The 13,143-nt window shown below is 44.0% G+C and overlaps 1 protein-coding gene across 1 annotated transcript in view; it reads right to left on the reverse strand.

Moving 5' to 3' along the window:
* EIF2B3 (eukaryotic translation initiation factor 2B subunit gamma) overlaps positions 1 to 2,371 on the reverse strand; it is a gene marked incomplete at both ends in the record, with an annotated part of 99,037 nt that extends 96,666 nt beyond the window's left edge. The window contains 2 exons of the mRNA XM_080692217.1: positions 602 to 747; positions 2,224 to 2,371. Of these exons, the coding sequence (XP_080548343.1) occupies positions 602 to 747; positions 2,224 to 2,371 (294 nt within the window). The remainder of the gene's footprint in view (positions 1 to 601; positions 748 to 2,223) is intronic.
* Positions 2,372 to 13,143: the final 10,772 nt, after the last annotated feature.

Below are 13,143 nucleotides of genomic sequence, written 5' to 3' on the forward strand. Positions count from 1 at the left end.
TCCCATCTTCCTGCCTTAGCTTTCCAAGTAGTTGGAAATACTGGTATGTGTCACCATGCCAGGCTCCTAACTTTTTTATATAAAGATGTAGTATAGAGCATGGTGGTGCATGCCTATTATCCCAGTACTTGGGAGGCTGAGATAGGAGGATCACAGGTTTGAGGCTAGCTCCAGCAACTAATACTGATAAAGATGTATTATTACTTAGAAACCATGGACAATGACAACTGTATATCTAAATCTTTACTAGTAATAAAAAAAGAGCAGTTGAAGAGTACATAAGTAACAAAGTATGCGATGTAAGAATATATTTTAAAAATATTATAAAATGTAATGCACTGGGAAGGAAGGATTCTTTTTTGGTGGTACTTGGGTTCCTGGAAGCCCTTCTACCTCCGGGCTACACTCCCAGACCTATTTTTACATTTTTATTTGGAAACAGGGTCTCCTAAGCCAGCGCGTGCAGCTCGCTTTGAACCTGCGCGATCATCCTGTCTCTGCCTCCCAAGCGCAGGGATTACAAGCGTGTACCACCACGCCCGGCTGAAGGAAGGTATTCTTTATCTTCACTAAACAGAAAAGCGAAGAAATAGTTTTTCACCTTAAGTTTTGGATATATGTAGCGTAGAGAATCCGCAGTTCCCATGTCAGCCTCATCAGGAATGCACACAATATCTGGCTTCATTTTCATTTTGAATTCTGAACTCAGAGCCTTTTGGACATCCTTTGTTGTAATCACAATGACTTCTATAGCATTAAAAAAAAGAAAATTGCAAAACCTCATTCACTTAGATAATAATTTCACTATTTCAATTAGCTGTGGTCTGTTTCTAGGTACAAATAATAACTGCTAATATTACTGAGACTTTTCTTTTGTTTTTGTTTTTGTGGTACTGGGGTTCCTGGAAGCCCTTCAACCTCCGGGCTACACTCCCAGACCTATTTTATATATTTTTTAAAATTTGGAAACAGGGTCTTCTAAGCCAGCGCGCGCGGCTGGCTTCGAACCTGCGCGATCCTCCTGTCTCCGTCTCCCAAGCGCGGGAATTACAGGCGTGCGCCACCACGCCCGGCCTTATTGAGACTTTTCAATGTGTGTTACATGTATTCCTTCGACTAATTCTTAGAACAATCTCACTTTTAAATCATTTAACCTTTATTCTTTCCTTCTTTCTTTTTCTCCCCAGTTTAGTCACTAACTCACTTCCTTCATCCAACAAATACCAATTAACATATAAAAGACAAACAAGCACTGAAAATTGAGAAAAGAAGTTAAAGATAGAGATGTACATGGGAAATCTCAGTTTCAAAATAAAGAATAAAAGCTGGTTGAGGCCGGGCATGGTGGCGCACGCTTGTTATCCCCGTGCTTAGGAGGCTGAGACAGGAGGATCACACGGGTTCAAAGCCAGCCATGCTGGCTTAAGAGACCCTGTTTCCAAATAAAAAAATAAAGAAGCTGGGCGTGGTGGCGCACACTTGTTATCCCCGCGCTTGGGAGGCTGAGACAGGAGGATCGCACGAGTTCGAAACCAGCCTCAGCTACTTAGTGAGACCCTTTTTCCAAATAAAATATAAAAAAAGGTCTGGGGGGTATAGCCTGGAGGTAGAAAGCCTCTGGGTTCCACCCCCAGTACCACCAAAAATAAAAAAATAAAAATAAAAATAAAAATATAAAATAGGTCTGGGTGGGAGTGTAGCCCGGAGGTAGAATGGTTTCCGGGTTTCCATCCCCAGTACCACCACCAAAAAAAAAAAAAAAAAAAAAAGCTGGCTGTGGTGGCACACGCTTGTAATCCCAGCATATGAGAGGCTGAGACAGAAGGATTACGGTTCGAGGACAGCCTCAAGTACGTAGTGAGACCCTGTTTCAAAATAAAGAATAAAAAATAGGACAGGGAGTGTAACTCGGAGGTAGAATGTCCCTGTTTCATCCCCAGGGGGGGGGGGGGGGAGAATGAAAAGATAGAGCTGGGGAGTCACTTGGAGGTAGAATGCCCCTGGGTTCCATCCCCAGTACCACCAAAAAAAACACAAACCAACAACACTTATTGTGTGAATCTGTTTTATATAGCAGCAGAGGACTCCTATGTTCCTAATTTAAAGAGTCCAGACTCCAGAAAATGTAGGTGCTCATCTTCTCTCATCCTCATAATGCTGACAAAATCATTGAGATCAAACACTCTAAAAGTTTTATGAATGCATCTCACTGTCATAGCTCACCTTCAAATCCAACACGCTCAAGCAGGTTCAATGGATACCAAATTAAAGGTTTGTTTCCAACTGGAAGCAGAGGTTTGGGAATGCTGGAAGTCAGGTCTGTCATCCGAGATCCCCCGCCAACTGCCATCACTACTGCTTGAAATTCCATTTTTGTAAACTCTAAGGGGGGGAACCAAAAAAAGATGTAACAGAAACCAAAGGACACACAGTTAACACAAATATCTCATTTTTATTTAGGTTACTGATAACCACTTATGTCAGATGTATCATTTCCAACTTTATTTATCAGAGCTATAAAAGCTGCTTAGGGCCAGGGGTGGTGGCACACACCTATAATCCTGGTACTTGGAAGGCTGAGAAAGGAAGATCAGAGGTTTGCAGCCAACCTCAGCTACTTAGTGAGGCCCTCTGAAACTTAGACCCTGTTTCACACTAAAGAATAAGCCATACATGGTGGTGCATGCTTGTAATTCCAGCATTTGGGAGGCTGAGACAGGAGGATCGTGGTTCACAGCCAGCCTCAGCTACTTAGTGAGGCTCTTTGTAACTCAGTGAGACCCTGTTTCAAAATAAAGAATAAAAATAGAGCTGGAGGTATATTTCAGAGGTAGAATGCCCCTGGGTTCCATCTCTAGTACCGCAAAAAAGAAAAAAAAATTAAAGAAAAAGAATTAAAAAATAGGGCTGGGGGTATACCTCAGTGAGACTACCCCTGGGTTCCATCTCCAGTACTGAAAAAAAAAAAAAAGAAAGAAAAAAAAGAGAGAGAGTAGAAACGGAAAAACATATTCAAAATATTACAATATACTATCATTAGAGCCAAGACCAGGATATATCCAAGTTACAGTGCACATAGAATTATGCAAGAGAGAGTGTGCATAGAATTACACCTGTAATCCCCAGGACTTGGCAGGCTGAGGAAGGAGGACTACAGGTTCAAGGCCAGCCTCAGCAACTTAGCCAGACCCTCAACAACTCAGTGAGACTGAGACCCTGGGTCAAAAACAAAAAATAAAGCCAGGCATGGTGGTGCACACTTATAATCCCAGTATTTGGGAAGACGAGACAGCAGGTTCCTGGCCAGCCTCAGCTACTTAGTGAAGCCCTCTGCAATTTAGTAAGACCTTGTTTCAAAATAAAAAATAAGCCATGAGTGGTGGCACTTGCTTATAATCCCAGTACTTGGGAGGCTGAGACAGGAGGATCATGAAAGTTCGAAGCCAGCCTCAGCTACTTAGTGAGGCTCTCAGCAACTTTAGTGAGATCATTTCCAAATAAAATATATAAAAATAACAATAGGTCTGGGAGTATAGCCCAGAGGCAGAATGCCCCTAGGTTCCATTCCCAGTACTGCACACACACACACACACACACACACACACACACACACACACACACACACACGGGGCCAGGTTGTAAATCAGAAGAGGTAACACCTGTGTTCAATTTTCAGTACCAAAAAGGAAAAAAAAAGGTAGAACTTGGAGATATAGATCAAAAGAAGAGTGGAAGAGTCCCCCTGAGTTCAATCCCTAGACACACACACACACACCATACACCTTCTCAACACCCTCAGATTTTTGTTTTGTTTTGTATTGGGGATTGAACCTAGGGTCATTCTACCTCTGAGCTACACCCCCAGCCCTTTTTATTTTTTATTTCAAAACAGAGTCTTGCTGAGGACCTCTCTAAATTGCTGGGGCTGGCCTTGAACCTGAGATCCTTCTGTCTTAGCCTCCCAAGTACTGGGATTACAGACATGTATCACACCTAGAGCTCCCTCAGTTTTTAGAAGGGGAATCTAGTGGTTAAGTTCACAGATCTTAGAGTTGCGCTGCCTGGGTATGAATTCTAACTCTACCATTTACTAGTTATATGAACTAGGGCAAGCTACCTAAGTTTCCTATGCCTCAGTTTTGTTTTGTTTTTCATTTTATAGGACAGGGATAATTATGGTTTCTACTTCAGTAAAGATTAAATGAGGGGTGGGAGTGTACTCAATAATAGAGCACTTGTCTAGCATGTACATGGTGCTGGGTTCAATAGCCAGCACTGGAAAAAGAATTAAGTTACTTTATATAAAGCACATGAAATAATGTCCATCCTATCACAAGCACTATATAAGTGTTTGACATTATTAGACAGAGGCTAGATCATTGTACCAACTGAATCATGTTTGTTTCATAATTGCATTGCTTTTTTTGGTACTGGGGATTGAACCCAGAGGCATTCTACCTCCAAGTTATAATCCTAACCTGATTTTTATTTCTTATTTGGAAACAGGGTCTCACTAAGTTGCCAAGGGCCTCACTAAGTTACAGAGATTGACTTCAAACCTGCAATCCTCCTGTCTCAGCCTCCCAAGTACTGGGATTATGGGCGTACACCACCACCTTTTTTTTTTTCTTCCTCTTTTAAATGGGGTCTCATTATGTCAGCTATGCTGGAGTGCAGAAACTATATTCTTAAGTATGATTCCATTGCTGACCAACACACTGAACCTGGTGATCCCCCACTCCCAAGAGGTCACCATATCAGTACAGAACTTAGCACAGACACCTCAGCAGCATAGTGTGCTACAGCCTAGAATTCCTGGGATCAAGCGATCGATCCTCCTGCCTCTGCATCTAGAATAGCTGGGACCACAGGCATGCACACCATGCCTGCCTGCACTATTCTAGTTTCGTACGTTCCCTTTCTCCTGCCTGTAGTAATCAACTATTAAATAAGACTCAGCTCAAGAATCATCTTACCCATAAAGCCTTTCGCAATCTTCCCACACATCTGATAGAAGGGACATCTTTTCCCTATGTGCTTCCACTCAACCATGTACAGATTATCTCAACTTTTACAGGTTTCTCTGAGAATGTGTTTAAAAGTCAGTTTAAGAATGAATTCCTTGAGCCAGGCGTGGTGACGCACACTTGTAATCCTAGTGCTTGGGAGGCAGAGACAGGAGGATCACACAGGTTCGAAGCCAGCCTCAGTTGGCTTAAGAGACCCTGTTTCCAAATAAACTATAAAATAGGTATGCCGGAGGTAGAAGGCCCCTGGGTTCCATCCCCAGTACCACCAAAAAAAAAAAAAAAAAAAAAAAAAAAAAGAATGAATTCCTTGAAAGCAGGGACTGTGTGTTGTCATCACTGTATTCCCAGTCAAATGCTAGATACTCGGTGTTTATGGGATGAGGATCTCTGAACCTCACAACAGGCCTAAGTAAGTCATCCTCAGCAGGGAGAGGTGGCACTCACCTGTAATCCCAATACTTGGGAGGCTTAGAAAGAAGGATCACAGGTTCCAGGCCAGTCTCAACAATTTAGCGAGGCCTTCAGCACCTTAGTGAGTCCCTGTTTCAAAATGAAAAACAAAAAGGGCTGGACTTGTGTATCTTGTAGATAGAATGGTTTGGGGTTCAATTCCCAGTACAAAAAAAAAAAAAATTAAAGAAACTTAAAAATGTGCGGAAAAGCATTAGAACCTAGGTCGCAAGGATCTTAAGTTTCTATTTTCAAAGAGGCTCTGGGTGAAGAATAGCAACCTGGGAAGCAAGACTAGTTATGGACACGACTACAGGTGGGCTGCCAACTATCTCGATGTCACTGCCACGATTCTGGGTGACAGGAGTCAGGCAATGAGCCTTGGCTAGCCTCCTAAGTTTTAAAGGGGGCTCTCCGGGCTTCCCAGACACCCTCGGGCGCTCGCCGCGGCCTTTTCCAGTCGTAAACAGGTATGGCAGACCACTGTATGGTAGCTGGTCTGTCTTCCCATGCCGTATTCCCCCTTGAACGGCTTTGCTCTGCACCCGACGACTAAAGGTAGGCTGCATAATGAATGAAGGAATGAGGTGGAGAGAGTCCAGGGACCGTACTGAGAGCGTCTGGTCTCGACCCTGGGGCTCGCTCCTGTGACTTCGAGCTGAACCTTCCCTCCCCGAAACTCGGTCTCTCCACCTGTTGCACAGGTGGTTGGCTCGGATTCTCCCCAACCTGCCTCTAGTCAGGGCACTTGGCTCCAGGTGCGGCTCAGGCAGGGGCTCCAGCCCGGGGCCCTGCCCACCCTTTCAGGTCCGCCTGGGCCCAACTCGCCTCCCGAGATGAAGGGGAGCCTCCAGCCCCCTCCGCGCAGCTCGCCCGGCTCGCCGGCGGCGTGCGGCCTGGCAGGACAGAAGCCACCGCCTCACCTCGGCGCCCGGCTCCCGGCTCCCGGCGCTCCCCACGCTGCTGCTGCTGACAGCCCCACGGCGCAGGCGCGCGATGGCCGAGCAGCTCGATGGGACGCGCTGGGCGGGCCAGGCAAAGTGGCCGAGCGCCGAGCGATGGATGTCGGAGGGGCGGTGTACCCGGCGGCGAAGGCGTCTGCTGGGGTACCTGGGGTTTCCGCCATCCCCACCATTTGGTCGAGTCGCAAACTACCAATGGCCGGAAGTGGTGGCTCAATTTTGTAATCCAAGGTACTTGGAAGGCTGAGACAGGAGGATCGCAGGTTTCAAGCCAGACTCATCAACTTATTGAGACCCTGTTTCAAAATAAAAAATAAAATGGGCTGGGAAGTAGCTTGGAGATAGAATGACTCTGGATTCAATCCCCAGTACAAAACTAACAAACACGGCCTATCCCTCCCTTTCCTTCACGTTAGAATGCCGATGGTGAGTTACTAGATGATTACTCATTTTCATTCAACTGTAATAAGTAGTATGTTGGTAGAGGGGAGCCTATAGTGATCTATTCAGCCATAGGTATCAGCCATAGGAGTCCTGATATCTGACTACCCTTCCTTCTCCCAAAAGATTCTCTCCTTGGTAGTAGTCAAGCAAGCAGAAGTTTTAGGAATTACAGCTTTTTGTGTGTGGAGGGGATTTTTTGTGTTTTGTTTTGTTTTGTTATGAGTGCTAGGGAATCAAACCAGGCTTTTGGACATACTTGGCAAACACTCTACAGTTGAGCAACATCCCCAGCTTGAGCTATACCTCCAGCCGCCACAGCATGGTTTTGAGATAAGAACTAGTTTAATTTTTTATTTATTTTTACTTTATTTATTATTGGTGTTTTTTTCAGTACTGGGGATTAAACTCAGGGGCATTCTACCTTCAAGCTACACCCCCAGCCCTATTTTTTATTCTTTATTTTGAAACAGGGTCTCACTGAGTTGCAAAGGGCCTCACTAAGTAGTAGCTGAGGCTGTCCTCAAACCAAGATCCTCTGGTCTCAGCCTCCCAAATTCTGGGATTACAAGTGTGCGCCACCATGCCCAGCTTTTTTTTTTTTTTTTTTTTTTTTTTTTTTTTGGTGGTACTGAGGATGGAACCCAGGGGCCTTCTACCTCCAGGTTACACTCCCAGATCTATTTTATATTTTTTATTTGGAAACATGGTCTCTTAAGCCAGCTGAGGCTGGCTTCGAACCTGCACGATCCTCCTGTCTCAGCCTCCCAAACTCTGGGATTACAAGGTGTGCCACCACACCCGGCATATTTTTTTTTTATTTTTTATTTCAAAATAGGGACTCACTAAGTTGCAGAGGTCCTCATTAAGTAGCTAAAGCTGGCCTTCAACTTGTGATCCTCCTGTCTCAGCCTCCCAAGTACTGGGATTACAAATGTTCACCGCCATGACTGACTATTGTTATTTTGAAACAGGGTCTCACTAGGTTGCTGAGAGACTAAGTTACTGAGGCTGGTCTTGAACCTGTGACCTTCCTGTCTCAGACTCCCAACTACAGGTATTTCAAGATTAGGTCATAGTGCCCAGTGTTCTGTCACCCATTTAAATTGTCCTTTTGTTTTATTCTGTTTTGTTTTGTTTGTGGCACTGAGGATGGAACCCAGGGGCATTCCACCTCCGAGCTACACCCCCAGCCCTTTTTTTTATTCTTTATTTTGAAACAGGGTCTCACTGCATTGCAGAGGGCCTCACTGAGTAGTAGCTGAGGCTGTCCAAAACCTGTGATTCTCCTGTCTCAGCCTCCCAAATGCTGGGATTACAGGTGTGTGCTGCCATACCCAGCTCTAAACTGTCCTGTTTAAACTAGAGAATAGTTTGAGAGAACTAAAAGGCTTTCTCTTCTAGTAGAGAAAAGTAGTTCAGGATCACTTCGGTTTGTGTTCTTTTCTTTTTTTCTTTTTTCTTTTTGATACTGAGAATTGAACCTAGGGGCATTATACCTCCAAGCTACACTCCAGCCTGTTTTTTAATTTTTAATTTTGTAACAGGATCTCAATAAATTGCTGAGGCTGGTTGTGAACCTGCGATCCTCCTGTCTCAGCCTCTCAAGTACTGGGATTACAGGCATGTGCCACCACATCCAGCTCTTATTTTTTATTTTGAAATAGGGTCTTGCTAAGTTTCTGAGAGTCTCATTTAATTGCCCATGCTGATCTCAAACCTGCAAATATCCTGTCTCAGCCTCCCAAGTACTGGGATTACAAATACGTACCACCACACCTGGCAAATATTTTATGTTATAAATTAATCTTCAGTAGGATGTGGTGACACATGCTTATAATCCCAGTACTTCGGTGTCTGAGACAGGAAGATCACAGGTTCAAGAACAGCCTTTTCAGCCAGGCGTGGTGGTGCACTCTTGTAATCCCAGCATTTGGGAGGCTGAGACAGGAGGGTCACGATTCACGGACAGCCTCGGCTACTACTTGTGAGGCCCTTTGCAACTCAGTGAGACCCTGTTTTAAAATAAAGAATAAAAAAATAGGGCTGAGGGTATATCTCAGAGGTAGAATGCCCTGGGGTCAATGCCAAAACACCACTGGTTCAATTCCTAGTATATATAAAGAAAAGGGGGGAGGGAATGAAGGTGTCTGGGAATTTAGCTCAGTGGTAGAGTGAAAAAGGGTTCAATTTCTAGTACTAAGAAAAAAGAAAAGCTGGGCGTGGAGGCGCACGCTTGTAATCCCAGCATTCGGGAGGCTGAGACCTGGAGGATCGTGGTTCGCGGACAGCCTCAGCTACTTAGTGAGGCCCCTGCAACTCAGTGAGACCCGGTTTCAAAATAAAGAATAAAAAATAGGGCAGGGGCTGTAGCTTGGAGGTTGAATGCCCCTGGGTTCCATCCCCAGACCCGCAAAAAAAAAAAAAAAAAAAAAAAAAAAAAAAAAGAAAAGGAGACAAAAGAACCCTTTAAAAAGTTGGGCCTAGGTTCACAAACATTCTTCCCACCGTCTGTAGAGGTCTCTCTGGGAATTTGCTGGCCTTATATTAATAGTCATCTATTCCATTTGGCTGTGGACTTGTCAGTGGGGCAGGGAATTATTGTTTTTAGAGTGCTGAGTGAAAGATAAAAATGAAAAACGAAACTCCTTTGGCAGCCTGTTGTAGGCCCTAAAATACTTTTATTTCTGTACATAAGCCCATTATTGTCTAATGATTAATAAGTTAGACAGCAAATAATGCTACATCATGTAAAAAACTTGGAAAGAATCATTAATTAGAACTTCAATATTTTTTTTCAAACCTACAGAATTTTCATCATTCGTGTGGTTTTTTTTTTTCTTTTTTCTTTTTTTTGGTACTGGGAATGAACCCAGGGACATCTACCTCTGCACTACACCCACAACTATACTATATATATATATATATATATATATATATATATATATATATATATATATATATATATATGGTGTGAGTGTGTTACTGGGGACTGGGGAAGGAACCCAGGGGCATTCTACCTCTGAGCTACACCCACAGCTCAATTTTTTATTCTTTATTTTGAAACATGGTCTCACTGAGTTGCAAAGGGCCTCACTAAGTAGCTGAGGTGTCAACGAGCCCCGATCCTCCCAAATGCTGGGATTACAAGCATGCATTACCACACCCAGCAGGGCCCAGACCTATCTTTTATTTTATTTGTTTGTTTGTTCAGGTCCTGGGGATGAAACCCAGTGGCTTTCTACCTACAGGCTATACTCCCAGTCCTATTTTATACTTTATTTGGAAACAGGGTCTCACTAAGTTGCTGAGAGCCTCACCTAAGTAGCTGAGGCTGGCTTCGAACCTGTGTGATCCCCCTGTCTCAGCCTCCCAAGTACTGAGATTACAAGCATGTGCCACCTCGTCCGGCCTCATTGGTAGTTTTATTTATTTATTTAATTTATTTTTTGGTGGTACTGGGTATAGAACCCAGGGGCTTTTCTACCTCCGGGCTATACTCCCAGACCTATTTTATATTTAATTTGGAAATGGGAGTCTCACTAAGTTGCTGAGAGCCTCACTAAGTAGCTGAGGCTGGCTTTGAACCTGTGTGATCCTCCTGTCTCAGGCTCCCAAGTGCTGGGATTACAAGAGTACGCCACTACGCCCACCTTCATTGGTGGTTTTATTTTATTTTTTGGTAGTACTGGGGATGGAACCCTTCTCTGGGCTACACTCCCAGACCTATTTTATATTTTTATTTGGAAACAGGTTCTCTTAAGCCAGAGAGGCTGGCTTTGAACCTGTGCAGTTCTCCTGTTTCAGCCTCCCAAATGCTGGGATTACAAGCATGAAGCCACCACACCTGGCTTCTGATGGGTCAATTTTAAAAAATAGTAATTTGCCTGGCATGGTGGCACACACTTGTCATCCCATCATTTGGGAGGTTGAGACAGGAGGATCGTGCTTCAAGGACAGCCTCAGCTACTTAGTGAGGCCCTTTGCAACTCAGTGAGACCCTGTTTCAAAATAAAGAATAAAAAATAGGGCTGAGGGTATAGCTCAGAAGTAGAATGCCCCTGGATTCCATCCCCAGTAACATAAAAATTAATTTAATCAATTTGGTGATTCTTTTTTTGAAAAAATAACTTCTCAGATGGCTGATCTCCCTTATTTTTAAATTGAAAAGTATGGGTTTCGGACCACAATTTATTTTCTCACCCAACAACTATTTATTCAGTGCCTACTGTTACTGGCTGCTTGGAATTATTCCCTGCCTTGTCTCCTTCCCAAGGATGGCTTAGGTTCCTGGGATACATTTATGAACAAAATAAAGATCTAGCTGAGTGTGGTGGTACACACCTATATTCCCAGTACTTGGGAGGCTCAGACAAAAGGATTGCAGGTTCAAGACCAGCCTCAGCAATTGAGTGACATCCTGTTTCAAAATAAAAAAATAAAATAGGGTTAAGGGTATAGGTCAGAGGTAGAATGCCCCGGGGTTCAATCTCCAGTAACACATGCACACATAAACACACCACACAAGTTGTTCAGTGACTATGGAACTTTTTTGTACTTTATAAAGATTGTTGCAAATCAACAAGAAAAATATAATAAAAGCAATGAAAAAAAGGGCAAAATCCATGAGTGGTAGTTCATAAAGAGGAAAAACAAAGTCTCAAAAAGTAAATAAAGCAATGCAAATTAAAATAACAATAATACACCTCGGGTGGTGGCTCATGCTTATAATCCCAGTGCTTGGGAGGCTGATCCAGGGCACAGGTTCAGAGCCAGCCTCAGCTACTTAGTGAGGCTCTCAGGAACTTAGTGAGAATCTGTTTCCAAATAAAATATAAAATAGATTGGGGGTGTAGCTCAGAGCTAGAAGGCCCCTGGGTTCCATCCTCAGTAACACACACACACACACACACACACACACACACACACACACACACCCCAATCATACCTTTTCAGGACATCACATTATAACCTGGGTCTTGACATGCCTCTCAGTTAGCCTTTGTGCCAGTTATTCTAAGAATTAGCATTTCACTGAGCCACATGGATTAGAACCATCCTGCTCTGTTCTGCAACAAGTCTAGTGTCTTCACTTGTATTTTGTAACATTTACATAAATATTATTAAAATTTTATATGATCTTTTGTCTAATATACTGTCTCTTCTATTAGACTTTAAATCCACAAGGGCAAAAATAATCCCTGCTTTAACCACCTCTTTATCTATTGTACCTAGTATGGTGCCTAACATCAGTACTGCTCTGTGGTTGACCAGGTGTGGTGGCACACACCTGTAATAGCAGTACTTGGAAGGCTGAGACAGGAGCGTCAGAGGTTCAAGGCTAGCCTCAGCAACTTAGCGAGGCTTACGGCAACTGAACAAGACACTGTTTCCAAATAAAAAGTAAAATGGAACCACATGCCTGTAATCTCAGTACTTGGGAAGCTGGGATAGGAGGATTGTAGGTTCGAGGATAGTTTCAGTAATTTGTGAGACTCTCATCAACCTAGCGAGACCTTGGGGGTATAGACTGAAGGCAGAATGCCTCTGGTTCAATCCCCAGTACCACACACAAAAAATAAAATAAGCTGGGCATGGTGGCACACGCTTGTAATCCCCGCACTTGGGAGGTTGAGACAGGAGGATCGCACAGGTTTGAAGCCAGCCTCAGCTACTTTGTGAGGCTCTCAGCAACTTAATAAGACCCTGTTTACAAATAAAATATTTAAAAAAATAGGTCTGGGAGTATAGCCCAAAGGTAGAAAGCCTCTGGGCTCCACCCCTAGTACCACCAATAAATAAATAAATAAATAAATAAAAAAGGGATGGGGATGTAGGTTGGAGATAGAATGCCCCTGGGTTTAATCCCCAGCAACACACACACACACACACACACACACACACACACACACACACGGATGTGGACAGAGAAGGCGAAGGCAGGTCTCCACCAGCAGGACTGGGTGGAGCTTGCTGGGAAGAGCAGAACTGGGCTGGGGTGGTGGCCTCTGGGGTTTCCCCCCTTCGACTGTGTGTGTGGGAAGGGGTGTGTGGGGGTGCGGTTGGATGTGTGTATGTGCAAGTGTATATCCTTCTCCCATGGACCACCCAAGGTGTAGGAAAGAGGGAGGGGCAGGATGGGGGCTGCCAGATGCTAAGCTGAGTTGGAATGTTAGGCTTAGAGATTTGGAGAGATAGGCTGGGTGTGTTGGAGAGGGGTTCTTGCTATCCTGAGAAAAGGAGGTTCTCAGCCTGGGCCA

This window comes from Muscardinus avellanarius (genome assembly GCF_963383645.1).
Source record: "Muscardinus avellanarius genome assembly, chromosome: 3".
NCBI lineage: Eukaryota > Metazoa > Chordata > Mammalia > Rodentia > Gliridae > Muscardinus > Muscardinus avellanarius.